The sequence below is a fragment of the Staurois parvus genome, unplaced genomic scaffold, assembly GCF_062004578.1.
Source record: "Staurois parvus isolate SC_StPar_1 unplaced genomic scaffold, SC_StPar_1.0 ptg000048l, whole genome shotgun sequence".
Classification (NCBI taxonomy): domain Eukaryota; kingdom Metazoa; phylum Chordata; class Amphibia; order Anura; family Ranidae; genus Staurois; species Staurois parvus.
Genome location: NW_028317844.1, coordinates 15,442,266 through 15,462,068, shown reverse-complemented (window position 1 = coordinate 15,462,068; position 19,803 = coordinate 15,442,266). Strand labels below are relative to the sequence as shown.

At 42.4% G+C, this 19,803-nt stretch overlaps 1 protein-coding gene and 1 pseudogene across 1 annotated transcript in view; both read right to left on the bottom strand.

Moving 5' to 3' along the window:
* The window catches only part of FBXL4 (F-box and leucine rich repeat protein 4), an 86,170-nt gene extending 69,496 nt beyond the window's left edge, over positions 1-16,674 (bottom strand). Inside the window, exons 1-2 of the mRNA XM_089665238.1 lie at positions 16,537-16,674; positions 3-598 (exon numbers count right to left, since the gene is read on the bottom strand). Coding sequence (XP_089521364.1) covers positions 3-514 — 512 coding nt within the window. The 5' untranslated portion in view covers positions 515-598; positions 16,537-16,674. The remainder of the gene's footprint in view (positions 1-2; positions 599-16,536) is intronic.
* Positions 12,016-12,172, bottom strand: LOC149470363 (U2 spliceosomal RNA; annotated as a pseudogene).
* Positions 16,675-19,803: the final 3,129 nt, after the last annotated feature.

Below are 19,803 nucleotides of genomic sequence, written 5' to 3'. Positions count from 1 at the left end.
ACCTGACTTCTGTAGGTGCAGTCTGAGAATATGGGTTTGCAGAACAAGCAAGTATTTTCACCACTGACCCAGGATGATACGTTTCTAAAATGTGAACTGCTGTAGGATAAACAGGTTCTTCAAATGCAAGCTCTACATAATCCCTACTGAAGAAGCTTGGTGATGTTCTCTTGAAAGAAGGTGGGAGGCTAGCACATTGATCCCACCATTTTCCATACGTCCGAAACACAGCTGTCTGCGTGAAATCCCCTGAACTTGGATAAACGTTGGGAGCCCCTGCTAAATTCCACATGGTATATGACATGCTGTTTTCACTTCCATAATGAGAACTGAAATCCAGGACTTCTTTGGCATACTGCACAGCTTCAACACACATTGGCAAAGCACGGCTGTTTGTTTCAATGGCTCTACGGCTGTTAATCATATCTCCCCTACTAGCTAGCCGGGCCCGGCGTCTGAGGCAAATGTAGTAAAACATGCTCAGAACTGTTAGCATGGGAAACCAAGAAGACATGTAGCTGAAAAAGAATTGAAAAACAAATGGTGTGGTCTAACTTGGGTGTGGTGGTAACTGAGAGATGACCCGGTAAACACATCCCTAGAATCAAACAGAAAACAATTAAGAAGTGCACTGAACATCGTTAAAAAAAAACCACACAAATGCTATTAAGTGTATAAACATTGTTATACTTTAAAATACCATTGGATGACTAGCCAATATACAAACAAGATATCTTTCTGGTGAATGCTTGAATAAGGATGAATTACTAAGTGACCCAAGGTCACCGAGTGTTCCTTTACACTTTTGGAAGGAAGAGGAGTAAGGAGCGGCTCATTTTCAGGAGAACAAAATCAATTACATTATTATTATTATTATAATACAGGACTTATATAGCGCCAACAGTTTGCTCAGCGCTTTACATTATGGTGGGAGACAGTACAGTAACAATACAGTTCAATACAAGAGGGATATGAGGGCCCTGCTCCTTGGAGCTTACAATCTAGGAGATATAATCAATACTATGGCACACAGAAATAGCATGTATAATATGTAACTATATCACTAGTGTGTATGGGACAAATTCTTTCCTATAGGAAATGTTCTGTCAGAAACAAGGCTAATCAAAATAATTTAAGCTTAATAAATATAATAACCACTATGAAATATTATTTATGCTAAATCAACAATTCCATGTATGATTTTTTTTTTTTATCTGAATATCGAATATGATCATTTCTTCACTATAAACCGATCGTATATATGATACAATCTTCCAACCAAGAACTACGGTTACTTTTTTTATAGTTTTGTTTTTTAAATGCAAGAGAACTATGACATATCAGGGTACAGAACAAGCATATTTACAACAGAGGGATAGAGCAGTAAGGATGCATTCAAGATTCAGCTGGACATATTGGGATGTTTTGCAGACTTTTTGTTTTTTAGCGTCCGTACAAGCGTCTTTGCAGGTGTCTTGAGCATTTTTTTAATTATTATTTTTATTCAATGCAAAGCTCAATATTATTAGGGAATATGCATGATATGTACTCACATTGAAGTCTCTTGGAGTCAAAAATGTATGGAGCTTGTAGCTGAAAAGAACCTCATGTACTTCTTTGAGCTACAGGCTTCAAGTGACTGCGCCCAGGTGTGACAAGACACAATTGAAAAACATAGGATTTTTGGATGTTGAGTATTTTGGAGTTTCGAGCTACAAAACACTCGAGTGTAAATGGGGCCTAACAGCATTATAAGCAAAAAGTGAAAAGTATTTCAAACTTTCACACACACGTACAGTATAGAGGTTGGGTAGCTAGAGATCACAGGGGTAAGTTAAGAATGACCAGCAGATTTACAGAGAATGGGTAGGGTATTGGGAAGGGGTTGGGATAGGTGGCATGAAGAATGAAGGGGAATCATGGAAAGGGAGAGTTGGTTGGGTGAGTATGTGTCCAGGGAGGTGGAAATAAGCAGGACCACTAAACTGGGTGATAAAATAGTGCCAGTTTAACGGCTCAAGCTCATAGGAATCATTTGAGTTTCCAGTCCAGTACTGGGGACAGAGAGCTTGGGGTAGTTAGGATTGTGATCAGAGGAAGAAAGGGGATGTTAATGAAGCAAAGAACTATTGAGAGGGGTAGTGTGAGAGCAATGGTGGTAAGTATGGAGTAGGATGTACTGGGAGAAGTGAGGTAAAAAGAGAGTAAGGCATGGGGTCTGAATTGGAATACTGGAAGGTAAAGAAGAGAGAAAAAAAAAGGGGTTTGTAATGCGCAGACATACAAATCCAACCATCCAAACCTTAAGCACTGATGATGAACTATTGCATCATATTGGGGACCAGGAGGCATGGACAAAGATGTAGTACATATGAAGAAGGAATACCCAGCATGAACTGAATCATCTTGGCCTATCAATACTGGTGCAGATATCTGTCAGATGACAGCAATTCTTGTTTATCTACAACAGTATTTTACACTCTTGGTTTCAAATATCTAAATCACACGCATTTAAAATTTCCACAATTTAAAACCTAAAAATAAATAACCAAAAATAGAAGTTTCAGTTTTAGTAAATTAGACTCTTAATGTGCCCAATAGGCTGCAATATACATTAGGGTACACTTAGCTGCTAATAAACAAGAAATACCCTTGTGCTCTTCAGGGAATCTATAACAAGCAATACGCTCTAAAGGTAAACTCTAAGCAGACAACATAGACTACACAGATTACAGCAGTTCTGTATTCATTAACACATTCTTAAATTTATTTTCTAATTTGAACAGTGTAAGTACCCTAAAGTAAAATTTCAACTGATCTTAAACTGTCCCCTCCCCCACCTAGCACCTATTTTGACAAACCTGTGTGTATATATATATATATATATATATATATATATATATATATATATATATAAAAATAAATAAACAGGATGTATATACTTACCCACTTTCAGGTTGCACTGATGATGTCATTTCGCTGTGTTAGCCAGCGCCAGATGCAGGGGAGACAGCGCTCCGACAATGGAAGGTAATGCCTGGGAGTGTGACGTCACTCAAAGGCTTCAACGGTTCAGCTGTTGTTGGCTCTCCCTCCTCTCCCCTGCTGCAGCACTGGTAAACACAGGTGATCGGGATCACGTGAATGAACTGGATTGGCCTGAATATAAATATATATATATATATATATATATATACAGTCAGGTCCATAAATATTGGGACATCAACACAATTCTAACATTTTTGGCTCTATACACCACCACAATGGATCTGAAATTAAACAAACAAGATGTGCTTTAACTGCAGACTGTCGGCTTTAATTTGAGGGTATTTACATCCAAATCAGGTGAACGGTGTAGAAATTACAACAGTTTGCATATGTGCGTCCCACTTGGTAAGGGACCAAAAGTAATGGGACAATTGGCTTCTCAGCTGTTCTATGGCCAGGTATGTGTTATTCCCTCATTATCCCAATTACAATGAGCAGATAAAAGGTCCAGAGTTCATTTCACGTGTGCTATTTGCATTTGGAATCTGTTGCTGTCAACTCTCAAGATGAGATCCAAAGAGCTGTCACTATCAGTGAAGCAAGCCATCATTAAGCTGAAAAAACAAAAACCCATCAGAGAGATAGCAAAAACATTTGGCGTGGCCAAAACAACAGTTTGGAACATTCTTAAAAAGAAGGAACGCACTGGTGACCTCAGCAACACCAAAAGACCTGGAAGACCACAGAAAACAACTGTGGTGGATGACCGAAGAATTCTTTCCCTGGTGAAGAAAACACCCTTCACAACAGTTGGCCAGATCAAGAACACTCTCCAGGAGGTAGGTGTATGTGTGTCAAAGTCAACAATCAAGAGAACACTTCACCAGAGTGAATACAGAGGGTTCACCACAAGATGTAAACCATTGGTGAGCCTCAAAAACAGGAAGGCCAGATTAGAGTTTGCCAAACGACATCTAAAAAAGCCTTCACAGTTCTGGAACAACATCCTATGGACAGATGAGACCAAGATCAACTTGTACCAGAGTGATGGGAAGAGAAGAGTATGGAGAAGGAAAGGAACTGCTCATGATCCTAAGCATACCACCTCATCAGTGAAGCATGGTGGTGGTAGTGTCATGGCGTGGGCATGTATGGCTGCCAATGGAACTGGTTCTCTTGTATTTATTGATGATGTGACTGCTGACAAAAGCAGCAGGATGAATTCTGAAGTGTTTCGGGCAATATTATCTGCTCATATTCAGCCAAATGCTTCAGAACTCATTGGACGCCGCTTCACAGTGTAGATGGACAATGACCCAAAGCATACTGCAAAAGCAACCAAAGAGTTTTTTAAGGGAAAGAAGTGGAATGTTATGCAATGGCCAAATCAATCACCTGACCTGAATCCGATTGAGCATGCATTTCACTTGCTGAAGACAAAACTGAAGGGAAAATGCCCCAAGAACAAGCAGGAACTGAAGACATTTGCAGTAGAGGCCTGGCAGAGCATCACCAGGGATGAAACCCAGCGTCTGGTGATGTCTATGCGTTCCAGACTTCAGGCTGTAATTGACTGCAAAGGATTTGCAACCAAGTAATAAAAAGTGAAAGTGTGATTTATGATTATTATTCTGTCCCATTACTTTTGGTCTCTTAACAAGTGGGAGGCACATATGCAAACTGTTGTAACTCCTACACCGTTCACCTGATTTGGATGTAAATACCCACAAATTAAAGCTGACAGTCTGCAGTTAAAGCACATCTTGTTCGTTTCATTTCAAATCCATTGTGGTGGTGTATAGAGCCAAAAATGTTAGAATTGTGTCGATGTCCCAATATTTATGGACCTGACTGTATTTATATAGTTAGTTAGGATTTGCCTGGATTTCTATTTTAATTTGACTTCGAACTGGCCTCTCATAGTCCTTTTACAGCAGAGCTCAAATTGGGGCAGGGAAAGGCAGCACAAAGAGCCTATGAGTTGTGCTGCAGTGGAAAGAGGATGCTGAGAGATGGATATACGCTCATCAGTCTGCTTATTTTTTTTACTGCCCAGTCATAGGGAGGGGTGGTGAGGAGTGGTGTCTAAACCTTAGAACTTGATAGACATAAATACAAGTTTTTGGCAGGTAGAAGAGCTCCTTTATATGCATTTCCCCAGCTGTTTATGTAGCGTTTAGCTGTAAACTGTGCACAAAGTTGTCTAAAAATGTTATTAAAATGTATTCACTATGTATGATATTTTTTACAAGCATTTTCACAAACATCTTGATTTTTGGGGGTAGTAACTGGTCTACCTATTGCAAAAGATCAGAACTAATCTTTCTTACTTCTTACTGTGAAAAGGTAACATCGGAGCGGTTACTTTGGGTTATTGCACTTGGTCCTGCATTATTTAAAAAAAGGGTAAAAAAACATGCTAGTCAGTTGAGCTGCACTATAGGATGAACAATAGGGATGTTCTATAAGACAAAAAGAAAACAGACACAGCAATAACTTTTCACAGAACAAGCTAGCAGGGTGTCAGCCTGTTATAACCTATGAAAGTCTGTATTTAGACAGTTAAACCCCTTCTAGAAATATATCTCTTGTAAATGTGACAAATAGTAGTTTTTTTCAATTTTGTGTATTTTTCCCCCTTCTCTTTTCCCACACAGGCTACAAAACCAAAATGAACACAAAAACATTTTTGTAAAAACAGTATAAAAATGTTTTTAGAAAAAAAAAAAAGCAAAAGAGGGTAGAAGAATAAGGAGTTAGACAGGGTTAGTTAGGGAACCACCTATTTATAAATTTTCTTTTAATGAATCCTGAACACAGGCACAACAAAACTCTCAAATATATTGCTCAGTGGCCACAGAGAATGTAAACCACTTTGTGTACAGCAAAGACCTTTGCAAACACAGATATTACCTTGTTGTTCTCTATCTCCACCTTCTGTCCATGTATCCAAAGCAGTTGGGGATTATACAGAGCAGTGTTGGCAGCTACTGCACATGCTCAGTTTTCCATGTATATTCTGCCCTCAACATTTCCTCTATTTCAAATCTGAGCAGTCCATGTGACTATAGAGTCCCACATGTGAGCATACACACAGTGGTAAACGACAGCCCACTCCCTCCTCCTCCATGCCCACTAACCAGCTAAACACAATTGGGGTGGGATATTACATCTTGATTGATGGAGGCTTTGCTTCCCTGTTATACTAAGATACAGGCTGGAGGGGCGTAATACAGCCTTTGACTGGCAGAAATTCTCTATGGATAATGTAAATTAAAGTGTGTGTTTAGTTTAATTTTTTTTTAATTTATATTCTTTATTGAATATAAAATTGTTCCTTTTTTCCACGACATTACACATCTTACATCATAGATACCAACATGTGGCATTATAACTTTACCTGTCTCAAGTTATCCAGGTAATTATATACATCAAGTTCATTATACCTCAGAATCTCAACTTTCTAGGCCTCAATATTCCACTATCCATTAACCTTTTCTTTACCAACTATAAAGGCATTACTACCAAATTATTGAACCATTATTGAACCATTTACCCCATATTTTACCATATTTATCTAAATTTCCTCTATGCAAATATACTGTTTGTTCTTTTTGTAACACTTCACTTACCACACTGACCCATAGTGAGTAAGCTGGGGGGGTCTTGGGGCATCCATCTCTGTGTGTACAGTTTCCCTACCACAAACAATAGTCAGCCAACAGCCATCCAAACATGTGTTGGATGAAGCTTTTTATCCAGCCACCCCAGCACCCCCTAGGGTTCCTCAAAATATTATACCTAAATATCTTATTAATCACGGCCATCATCTGTGCCCAATATCTGAACAATTTGGAGCACCTCCACATCAGGTGTATTAGTGTACCCTCCTTCTGCTCAAACCGTGGACACAGGGGGACTAAGTCTCCAATGTCAATTAAACAATTTTTGGGGAGTTCAATACAAACGATGGATGATGAACAATTGCGTAAGCTTCTGAGACTTAGTCGGACACTTTCTCCACATTATCAAGTATATTCAATTAATCCTCATCACCTATAACATCTGTATCCATTTGCTACTGCATTCTTCATCTTAATGATATTGTCTTTGAGGTTCTCTGTAATAATGCCCTATATATTGTTAATATTTGACCCCTCTTCAAGGTTGCAGTTAAAACTCTTTTTTAGCACTAAATGTACAGTATAAATCCATTGTTTCAACCTAGACTGTGTTTGTATACCATGTCTGAGCTGCAAATACTGGTAAAAACACTTAGGTGGTAAATTAATTTTGTAAGGTACAAAAGTCCTTCAAAACTTGACCCTGATATAACTGCGGAATATATTCCAAGCCTCGTGTCCACCACTGATCAAATCCCTATAATTTTAATAATTCAGGACAGTTAAATTTTGAAATATACGGATATAATCTGGATATCCCCCGATATTCAAAATATGGTTTAATCTTATTTTTTTATTAATCATGATCAACGTATGGTATTGCTTATCTTTCCTAAATTATCCTGCTTCCAAACTATCCACCACACTATAGCCTCTCAATACCCCTGATATAATTTCTTTAATAAGATCTACACTCAAGTCCTCTTTCCATCCTCTAACTTTGCCGCCAAGTAATGTAAGAAGAGGACTGGGACTGCTACCCCCCATCCTTTCCCTAGCCTTTTGTAATGTATCTAATTTGATCCTTGGACTAGCTTTTTCCATATCAACATACGAAATATAGTCTCAATTCATTTAAAGATAGACATGGGTAAACATAGTAGCTGAGACAACCATATCACCTTTATTAAATTCACCCTTCCTACTACTGGGAGTGGTAACATACACCAGCTAGTAGTCTTCTGTTTAAATTTAACCAACAGGGGATTTATATTCAAACTGACATACTGATTGACATCTTTATGTATTGTAATCCCTAGATATACAAAAAGTTTCCACCACATTTATCTGGGAAGCTACTAAGGCCAAGGGATCCCGGAGAGGGTCGAGTGGTAAAAAACAGATTTACTCCAGTTTTAGTAAAGCTTGAAAGTGTCCCAAAGGTATTAATAAGGAAAATCAGACGTTCTATCGATCCAGTCGTGTCACCCAAGAACAATAAAGAATCATACAATGCTAGTTTATCTTCCCTCTTACCTCTCCTGTATCCTACCACTTGACTATCCCCACCTATGGCTGTGGCCAATGGTTCTAAAGCCAGGGCAAATAAGAATGGGCACAATGGGCATCCCTGTGTAGTACCTCTGCTTAATTTAATCAATGCTGTTAAGGTGTTATTGATTCTAAGTCGAGTTAAAGGGGATTGATATAACAATTTTACCCATGCAATTAATTCCTCGCCCAGATTAAATTTCTTTAAAACACAGCATAGATAGGGCCACTCCACACTGTCAAATGCCTTAGCAGGGATTTGAATATTCAAATGTAATCTACAAATATTTACAGCAGTCTCACCTTAAGTAAGAATACACACGGCTCTTTGATTTTGATATTTGTTTAGCCTGGAGTTTAGCGATTAGGGTTCCCATTGGAAGATTTCTCCTCTCTTACATTTTGGGGGGACAACCCAAAATGTGGAATTTTCTTTTACTTTTGATCATAGCAGTAAACAGAACAAATATAGAAGGTAAATCTCACTAAGGGGGGCACAAGTAGCAATAAAAGCTTAATTGGTATTCTAATCCATCTCCACTTTAGCCAAAGCTGAAAAAAAAAAAAAAAGTTTTGTCTTTAGTTATACCTTAAGATCTGCTTCTGCAACTATGTAAAAAATACAGAGTAATTTAGGCCCCTTTCACACAGATGGGTGCCAGATTCCTGCGGAAAGAATCCGTGGATCCTTGCTGTTGGAACGCCAGGGTTATGCAGAGAGCAACAGCCACTCAACCCACTTATTCTAACGTTGGGCTGACAGCAGCCACTGCTGCTTACATGTAGCTGCACACAGAATGGATAGCTGCGGTTAGGGACAGATGCCTGAGCATGGACACCATCAGATCAGAGTAGCAGTTAGTTACAATGTATCAATGATTGTTTACATGTTACCAAGCACTGAGCAGAAACACTTGTTTATGACAATCAAACAGCTCCTAACAGCATTTCAGCTACACAGATCAGGTCTTTGTCAAATAGACAGACAGTTTAGGGCCTGTTCACACTGCCCAAACACTAAACCGCAGCAATTCAGTGTGCAGCAAGCTCTCTGCTCTGGCTGCAGTGAGCCAGTGGTAGGGGGCGGGGTGATGCACATTTTATCGCATCAAATGGCTCTCTTTTTTTTTTTTGTGTGAATTTAGGTTCACAAAGTGATACTACATTAATATCATGCGGTGTCTTCTTGTGTAATACAATAAAATGCAGCATGTGTGCATATTACCACAGCAAACTGCACCACAGTGTTTTCAGTGTGTCCCAACGGTGATTGGCGTTCTTCCAGTGCAGAAAAACATCATTCACCGCACCATATGTGAACAGTCACTTAGGCATCTTGAAGGCTATACACACATAACTTTACAAGAAGGATAACAATGGCAGCCCGAGAGCCTTCGCCTTAAAGAACACATTAGCAAAGGTAGCTCCCATGTTTTTACAACTACAGCAGAAAACCATGTTATAGAAAGGTCATGTTTTCCTTATGCAGGCCATAGACAAGTCGAAAATTGTCAATTTTTTTTAAAAAAAACTAAAAAACGTTTGTTCAATCGGCCGACGTTACCACCAACGTTAAACAGTAAAACGATCGGCCGATTTGCCGATCATTGCCAGGGAAATCGGCCGATCTTCACAATCGGCCGCAAATTTTCCAACATGACCGATAAAAAAAAAATGTGCGAAAAATGGCTGCCCAATTAACCCACTAACGGTGCGAAAATCGGCCGATTTTCGACCCGTCTATGGCTGGCATTATTCCAGCAACATATATTTTATCAGTACTTTTAACCAATTGCTTAGATTTTAAAGTAGGCAGGTTGCACCTGTTTGGGCAGCCAGAGATCATCTGCAGTGATCGAAGCTGGACACACAAAAAAGTACATCTAGCTACGATCATCACATGTATTTTTTTTCCTGTGTCCGGCTTTGATTGCTGGCTGTGAGAACAAGCACGAACAGCTGCAGCCACCAAAAGCCTGTCATTGCAGTGTGTGGGCTCGATGACTCCTGCTATCTGCACGCAACTGTCAATTCCAGCAGCAGGAATCAGTAAGGCACATTTTACCACTTGACCTCCGAAAAGTTTTACCCCCCTTCATGACCAGGGCATTTTTTTTGCTATTCAGCACTTCAATACTTTAACTGGCAATTGCGCAGTCATGCAACACTATACGCAAGTGAAATTTAAATAATTTTCTTTCACACAAATAGAGCTTTCTTTTGTGTGGTATTTGATCACCACTTGGTTTTTATTTTTTATTATTTAAATTAAAAAAAGACCAAACATTTTGGGAAAAAACAATATTTTCTACTTTGTTTATTTTATTGGATATGTTTTAAAGAAAATGTCTTCAGAAATTTAGGCCAAAATGTATTTTGCTTTTGTAAAAGAAAAATCCCAATAAGTGTATATAAACTGGTTTGTGGGAAAGTTATAGTGTCTATAAACTATGGTATATATACTGGAATTTACACAGCTTTGATGCTATAGTGGTAACGGCAGTGAACAGAACTTATACTGGAACTGTGAGAGTGTGGAAGGCCAGCTGACACTGGCTGGGAGGTACCCTAACTGACTAACATCAATAGTGACACTGATACAGTGATCAGTGCTAATACTGTACACTGTCACTGTACTAATGACACTGGCTGGAAAGCGGTTAACATCTAGGGGCAATCAAGGGGTTAATTGTGTGCAATTTGTGTAATATATTCTGCTTTTACTTTACTGTATAGCTGTTTTTTCTCCCTGCTTTGCAGGGAGAAAAAAAACAGCCAGATCGCTGTTCCCTGTATACAGAGTCTGTATTTTGTCATTGGACACAGGCGATCAGCTGACTTCAGCCAAAATCATTAGCTAAATTCAGCTGCCAAACGCATGCTGCAATTCACAGCATGGGTTGACAGGGGGCTTGCATGCACGCGCCCGCAGACCCGGTCACAGGCAGTCATATATATATATATATATATATATATATATATATATATATATATATATATATATGACTGTGCCTACCCGTGCTGCCCCACAGTAGTAAATGTACTGTGGAGGGGCGGCAAGTAGTTAAACTCCAAACTTCTCAATGCATAGTACAATTACACATTTGTTTTTTGGTGTTTTTTTGTCCACAGGAGGTGCGAAAAAACTAAAACCCAAACAACGTGCAAGTGCAAAACACAAACACAAAAAGTGCACCTAGGGGTGTGCTGTTGTCCACACCCCGCAAGGCTCCTGACAGAGACAAAAGGGTTTCCAACATGGTCCACCTAGCCAAAAGGCCTGGCGGATCCCTTTCCTTGTGGCTAGCCAAAGCCAACCACCAAGTACTAGGTCAGGGAGCTCTCCCGAAGAGAGACCCCCCAGGAAAAGGGGAGGAAGGAACCTAATGGCCACACATTCTCCCCCTAGACTTCAGGGCAGGCCTGAGGACCCACACCCTCCATCCAAGTGAGAAAAAAAACACACACAAAAGTGAAAGGTGACAAACAGTGAGGAAAAATAAATAAATAAGTGGCCATGCAATTGTGCACTGACTAGGTCCTGAGGCCCGTAGCAAAACAAATTGCCCTGGACTTAGCCAAAAGGCCTAGCCCTAAAAGTCGCAGTGTAGAAAAAGTGTTTAGAACAGTAACCATGTACACTTTTCACACGTGGGATCCCATCCCCATGTGCTACTAAGAGCACCCCTGAGGCGACCACTCTCACCAGGGAGCACTGCTCTGCGGACTCTCTCTCCTCCCCGGCCACTGGCCAGACAAGGTAGTTCAAATCAGGAGGAACTGGGCCCCTCCAGTTTTCCCGGGGGAATTACTCCTGGCCCCAACAGCCAGTGGGCGCCTCGGTTTCTCTTCCAGCTGGTACTAACCTTCAGAGGCCCCATCATACCAGCAGAGATAGTATACAGCCAGTCATCCTCGCCAGAAGGCAAGAATGATGGCGGAGCACTCCTACTGGATACTGATAAGAACAGATACTACACTTGATCTTAGCCAAAAGGTCGAGAAGCAACTACACACTTGTACTTCTCTATCCAATAACCAAACAGGAAATATAGGAAGATAAAATGCAGAACTAAACACAGTGGAGTCACTTCCTATACTACATAGCAAAGTAGTGAGAACCATGAGGCTGGAGATACAGAATTACAACTACTTTGGTCTCTCCTATGAACAGACTGTACCACACTGAACAATGAACAGAACACACTGTATTGCAGTGCACTGAATACCGTATATGCTGAAGTATAAAGGGAATCTGAGCCCAAGAACAAAAATTGATAGAATTACAGCTCACTGGTCCTTAGATGTGGTGGCTGCATTGATTTTCTTCTTCCTCCATTTGTCTCCTTTATTTTAACCTAATAACCTGTCACTTTAAATAGTTCACTTGGGCCAGGCTGGCCCAAAAAAGCTATTTCCAATACGAAGTTGTTTATCAGCTGTGTGTGATGTAGAATACTGTAGTAGTATCATCTACATACAGTAAGATGTGCTGTGTAAGGCCTCTTGCACACTGCAGCTTGAAAAAGCTCAGTACAGAGTTTTTGTTTTTTACTGAGGTAGATTGTAGTTCATTATTAACAATGTGCCTGTGCAAACAGGCACGTACACAAGCGCCGCATATCCCTCAGTAGAAAAAATTTTTTTTTTGGAAAACCTGCATTTTTGGTCAGTAATTTACGACATGTGCGTGCAAACGTGTGTGAATGAACACAGATACACGCAGATGAAAATATTAATGCATTTTCCCTAATATATTGTACACGCATATATGCGCATAAATACATACGAATATGCGCAAATCAAAAGCCTGAAATTACGTCCAAAAAAGCAGATGCTCAAACAGCAGTACCATGTGCAAGAGGCCTTAAGCAGCATTATGGGGGACATCCCATCTGCTGCTGGAACATAACTCAATTGGGCTGGCTGCTTCTGAGCTTTTTCAGGTAAGCCTTGTATTTGTAGAAATAAATATAGGTCTTCCTCTGATTGGCTGAGTTGGACAGGTGGCTGGATGACATTATGATCGCCACCTCACCAATCAGAGGAAGCCTTGTATTCATTGATACAAATAAAAAGCTTCCTTGAAATAGCACTCAGCCCGACTCAATTTTCTCACCAGCAGACAAGAAGTCACCCGTACTGCTGCGTAACACAGCACCACTTACAGTATGATACAGTGCTCACAGCTTCCAAAAAACTCAGTATTAGAAATAGTTTGTTTGGGACAGATTTGCCCAAAAAAACTGTTGAAGGTGACAGGAAATCTGGACTTCAGCTTAACATACTTCCTGTCCTAGTGTGACAACTGTATGAAGAAGCATTGTCACCATAATGGAAGGGAGGTTGTAGTCCACAGGGATAGCAGGGAACAGTGCTAACTTATAACAGTCCAGAGGCAGGCAGCACAAGAAGTTATCAGTTCACAAGACTTCTGGCTGGATGAACAACTATTTTTTTTTTTTGTGCACAGTTATAATAAAATATTTTCAATGGTATATTTAAATCAGTAGTAAACTCCCAGGTTTAACTTGCCCCTGCAGGAAATCCTATAATAAGATTTATCTGTAGGTACAGTAAATACCTCCTAAATGTGCAGCGTTTAGGAGATATTTACATATGTAGCAGTCGCTGGTGTCACCGTCACATGCACACTGCACTCTCAAAGAAAGGCATGCCGTCCATTCAGAGAGCTGTGCAGCAGCTGTGACTCCCATGCATATGGACGAGAGTGACATCTTTGCGGCTCGGCCATTCAAACGGCTTGAGTCCGTGAATCTGGAAGGAAGACAGGTGAGGATGGAATCCCTATCAGTGCTGACAATTTGCCGCTGGAGGGACCGTTTTTTTTAGGTAAGTTTGTCATAATGTGCTAGTATGCAGTGCTTACTGGTGCGTTATGACATGAGCCTGCAGGGGGGGACCTGTTTTTTTTGGTTTATATGTAACGCAGTTTGATATCGCTTTAACAGATCAAAAGAGAGCAAATAAAAGAAATGTGTTGTTAAAGTTTACACACACTTTATCCATTATATTACAAGCCTTCACAGCTGTACAAATAAACTGTAACACACAAACACATCAGTCGAGCGTTCCTATGTGCTTTTTTAAAGCGGAAAAATAATCACCTAAACTCTAGCGATGCGGCATCCTGCAGCTCCACACCCAGCCACTGACAGCTTTGGGAAAGCAGCTTCAGGGTCTCGATTGCCAGCCACTGTCATTGGCTGGGCGGGGATGATGTCAGTCACGTACACACATGCTCAGTCAGATTCAGCATTGTTGAATTTGCACAGTGAGCTGCGCAAGCGCGGGAGTTCAGTCAGATTCGGCACTGCCAAATTTGTACAGCGAGCTGCGCATGGGCAGGAGTTCAGATTCAACACTGCCGAATTTGTACAGAGAGCTGAGCACAGGCAGGAGTTCAGATTCAACACTGCCGAATTTTTACAGCGAGCTGAGCACAGGCAGGAGTTCAGATTCAACACTGCCGAATTTTTACAGCGAGCTGAGCACAGGCAGGAGTTCAGTCAGATTCGGCACTGCCAAATTTGTACAGCGAGCTGCGCATGAGCGGGAGTTCAAATTCAACACTGCCGAATTTGTACAGCGAGTTGAGCACAGGCGGGAGTTCAGTCAGATTCGGCACTGCCGAATTTGTACAGCGAGCTGCGCATGAGTTCAGATTCAACACTGCCGAAATTTGTACAGCGAGCTGCGCATGGGCGGGAGTTCAGATTCAACACTGCCGAATTTGTACAGCGAGCTGCGCATGGGCGGGAGTTCAGTCAGATTCAGCACTGCCGAATTTGTACAGCGAGCTGCGCATGAGTGGGAGTTCAAATTCAACACTGCCGAAATTTGTACAGCGAGCTGTGCAAGGGCGGGAGTTCAGCTCCAACACTGCCGAATTTGTACAGCGAGCTGTGCAAGGGCGGGAGTTCAGATTCAACACTGCCGAAATTTGTACAGCGAGCTGTGCAAGGGCGGGAGTTCAGCTCCAACACTGCCGAATTTGTACAGCGAGCTGTGCAAGGGCGGGAGTTCAGCTCCAACACTGCCGAATTTGTACAGCGAGCTGTGCAAGGGCGGGAGTTCAGTCAGATTCGGCACTGCCGAATTTGTACAGCGTGCTGCGCATGGGCGGAGGTTCAGTCATATTCAGCACTGCCGAAATTTGTACAGCGAGCTGCGCATGGGCGTGAGTTCAGATTCAACACTGCCGAATTTGTACAGCGAGCTGCGCATGGGCGGGAGTTCAGTCAGATTCAGCACTGCCGAATTTGTACAGCGAGCTGCGCATGAGTGGGAGTTCAGATTCAACACTGCCAAATTTGTACAGCGAGCTGCGCACGGGCGGGAGTTCAGTCAGATTCAACACTGCTGAATTTGTACAGCGAGCTGCGCAAGGGCGGGAGTTCAGATTCAACACTGCCAAATTTGTACAGCGAGCTGCGCACGGGCGGGAGTTCAGTCAGATTCAGCACTGCCGAATTTGTACAGCGAGCTGCGCATGAGTGGGAGTTCAGATTCAACACTGCCAAATTTGTACAGCGAGCTGCGCACGGGCGGGAGTTCAGTCAGATTCAACACTGCTGAATTTGTACAGCGAGCTGCGCAAGGGCGGGAGTTCAGATTCAACACTGCCAAATTTGTACAGCGAGCTGCGCACGGGCGGGAGTTCAGTCAGATTCAGCACTGCCGAAATTTGTACAGCGATCTGCGCATGGGCGGGAGTTCAGTCAGATTCAGCACTGCCGAATTTGTACAGCGAGCTGCGCATGGGCGGGAGTTCAGTGAGATTCAACACTGCCAAATTTGTACAGCGAGCTGCGCACGGGTGGGAGTTCAGATTCAACACTGCCAAATTTGTACAGCGAGCTGCGCACGGGTGGGAGTTCAGATTCAACACTGCCAAATTTGTACAGCGAGCTGCGCACGGGCGGGAGTTCAGTCAGATTCGGCACTGCCGAATCCATACAGCGAGCTGCGCACGGGCGGGAGTTCAGTCAGATTCGGCAGAAGAGACAAAGCATGTTACTGCAGTAAAAATCCCACCTGTCTGCCCATTTTTCCTATTTAAAGTTCCACTTTAACACAAATGAAACTTAGTAATCAATTTTTTTTTATTGAAGACAAAGGAAAGAACTAAACAACATACATATGAAAGTGAAATGCATGAAAACTGCCTGTCACCTTGCAGTAGAACAACCTGAAAGGTACTAGGACACATATCCAAGCACCTCATAAAACTGCACTGAAAAGTGCCCTGAGTTTGGGGTACAGCAGTGTGAACAGGCCCTGCAGGATAAACAGGAACATTAAATCTATTCCTATAGTTATTAGAGCACATTTGTGACATGTCCATCCTCACCAGAGTCCCAGGGAGCTTGGAAGGTCCTCACTGATAGCCTGCTCGCCTGCTCTCATGGAGTACAATGCAGTTGCTATGTTGGTGTGAAAACAGCAGACACAGAGCGCTCACTTCCTCATCATCGCCCCTCCCTGTACACCAGCTTCGCGCATGCGCAGTGCCAGGAAGGGAGCGACCGGCCCGACTCGGCTTGTTGATGTGTTGCTATGGCGATAGAAGGGGCGGTCCTAGGAGCGTGTACAGCCAGATCCAGAAGCGAAGGAACGTTGGATTGGTAGAAGAGGAGACCGGAAGTAACGTACGCAGAGAGCTGAGGGGAAAGATGGGCCAAAGATCGAGGGAGTATAGGGATCGAGTATAGGGACCCAGAAAAGGTGGAGGTGCATGGACGGATAGGAGGCAGGAGGTGCTGGGTTACAGGCAAAGCCAATGGAACCCGTCTGAGAAGTAGGCATTAGCAACAGGGTCATTGGGGAAGGCATAGGGAGTAGGAAAGCCACTTCATCCCTTTAAAACCGAACATATTAATTACACAGGTTCTGTGGCTGGTTAAGGTGGTAATTAAACTCACACTGTGCCTTATCTGCATTAAATTAGCCTCAGAACCTGTGTAATGAAGGTGTTCGGGTTTAAAGGGATGAGGTGTCAACCCTACTAGTGAGAGATGAGAACATGTCACTTTTCTTTGTTAGAAACACTGCAAAAGAGGAGACTTGCCACAACTGGAGCACACAGAATCAACCAATCAGCTTCTAACTTCAGCTTGTTCCATTAAGCTTTGACAATAAAACCTGGAAGATGATTGGTTACTGTGTACAGCTACACCAGATTCTGAATGCTCCGGTTTTTGTAAATAACCCCCCCCCCCCAAAGTGTACTGTGTTGCTTCTTAAAGCGGAGCTCCACCCAAAAGGGGAAGTTCCGCTTTAAGCCTTTGTCCCCCACTCCCCATTAAGAATTGGCACCTTTGGAAAGCTGGGGGGAGGGGTTACCCGAATCTGACAGGTACCCGCTCCCACTTCCACTGCGATCGCCTAGGCGATCGGAAGCGGAAGTTATCCTCCCTCCCCATAGTCTTGTGGGACACGTGACAGGTCCCAGAAGACTATGGAGCCATTCACAAAGCGCAGTGCTTCTCGCGCATGTGCAGTGAAGCCGGATGCCCACACTGAAGATGCCAGGGAGAGAAGATGGCCAGTGAAACCAGCGGTGGCTGTATTTTAAGAGTCAGCAGCTACAGTTTTTGTAGCTTCTGACTTTTATTTACCGTATTTTTCACTCCATAAGACTCACCTGACCATGAGATACACCTAGGTTTTAGAGGAGGAAAACAAAAATATTCTGAACCAATGGACTGCAGACATAATACAGGAGATGAACAGAGACTGCAGACATACTACAAGAGATGACTAGAGACTGCGGACACAGTACAGGAGATGACTAGAGACTGCGCATGCGCAAGAAGCGTGCTTTGTGAATGGTCCGGTGTCTTCTGGGAGCTGTCGTGTCCCAGAAGACGCCGGACCATTCACAAAGCTGGGTGAACACACTAAAGATGCCGGCGCGGGAAGACTGTACAGCACTGGACCGAGGAACAGGTAAGGTTCTGCTGCAGAGAAGAGCTGAGCGGCCGGCCCAGTATTCTGAAACGTCAGCGGGAATACCGGACCGGCCGCTCCATAAGATGCCCTGACATTTTCCCCCCTTTTTTGGGGGGAAAAAGTGCGTCTTATGGAGCAAAAGATACGGTATTTATTTTTTTCAGGTGGAACTCCGCTTTAACCAATTGCAACCTGCCCACAGTACATACTATACATCACTTAGCACAGTGCAGTCCTGTGATTGGCCAGGGTATCATGTGATTGCTATCACCAATCATAGCAATCACGATTACAATGTAAGCAAAACTGTCCTGAATGGCTTCCACATGAATAGCACCCCATACCACGTGGTTATCTGTAGCCAATCATAGCACTGCAACAGTAAGCAAGCCCTCATGAATGAAAGCCATTCATGACCATTAAAGGATAATGCCGACCATAGATGGTTCGAAAATCTGCTGATTTTTCAGGCGAAAAAAAAATCGGCCGATTTTCACACTGTTAATGGGTTAATTGGTCGGCCGTTTTTCGGGTTTTTTGCACATTTTTTTTTTCGGTAATGTTGGAAAATTTGCGGACGATTTTGACGATTGGCCGATTTTCCCGGCAATGATGGGCAAATCGGCCGATCGTTTTACCGATTAAAAATCCACGCATGATCCGTGACCTGCAAGGGACAGAAGTTATGGGGTGAACTCTATGATTTTGTCGGACAATTTTTGTTACCGTTGGTGGTAACATCGGCCGACCGAACGACCGATTTTTTGTTTTTTTGTTTTTTTTCGAAAAATCGTCCGATGTTCGACCCGTCTCTGGCCTGCATTAGTCGACCTCTGGGAACATGCTACATGTTCCACCCATTTTTAGGGTGAAATATGTAACATGCTCCCGACCCTGCAGCCACCGCCCATTCCCCAACCCCCACTAGCTGTCACTCTTCCCCGTACTAGCTGTCACTCTTTAAAAACAATGCGGATGTGTTGGTCTCCGCCCACATTGCCACGTCATTCATTCACAGTGTTCTGTGAATGAATGGACTACAAGTCCCAACAGCCTTAGCGGCTGTTGGCTTATAGTTCTGAATTAACTACCACAACGCTATAAGCACTGTGGTAGTTCACTGATTCTTGTCATAAATATCAGCTTGTCTGTACGGGATGTATGAGCAAGTAGTTAAACTGACAGGTCTGCAGGAGACCTGCATGGCATCAGCAATCTGCTGATCGTTGGTGCAATGATTTATAGGCTCCTGCAACCAAAAATAATAAATGCACATTTTTTACCTATAAAAAAATTTGCATTTGTTATGTTTTGTAGAAATGTGAACTCATTCTTTAAAACTATTGCTTGTAACAGTGATCATCACTGTTATAAGCAATAATGGTGTAGAAGAAAATCCATGATCACCCCCCCAGAGTAGTACAGTGTCACTAAAGCCTGGAGGTTTTTTACCTTTATGCATTCTGTGCATGAAGGTAATAACCTTCAGTGTGCAACTCCCCCCCTCCCATTATACTCACTTGAGCCCAATCCAGCAGAAGCTGTCCCGGGTCTTTTCCTCCTCACTGGCTAAGGCTCCTTTCACACCAATGCTTTTTTTTACAAAAACACACTACAGTCCTTTTAACATGGTTTCCTATGGAACATGTCCACATCTATGCTTTTT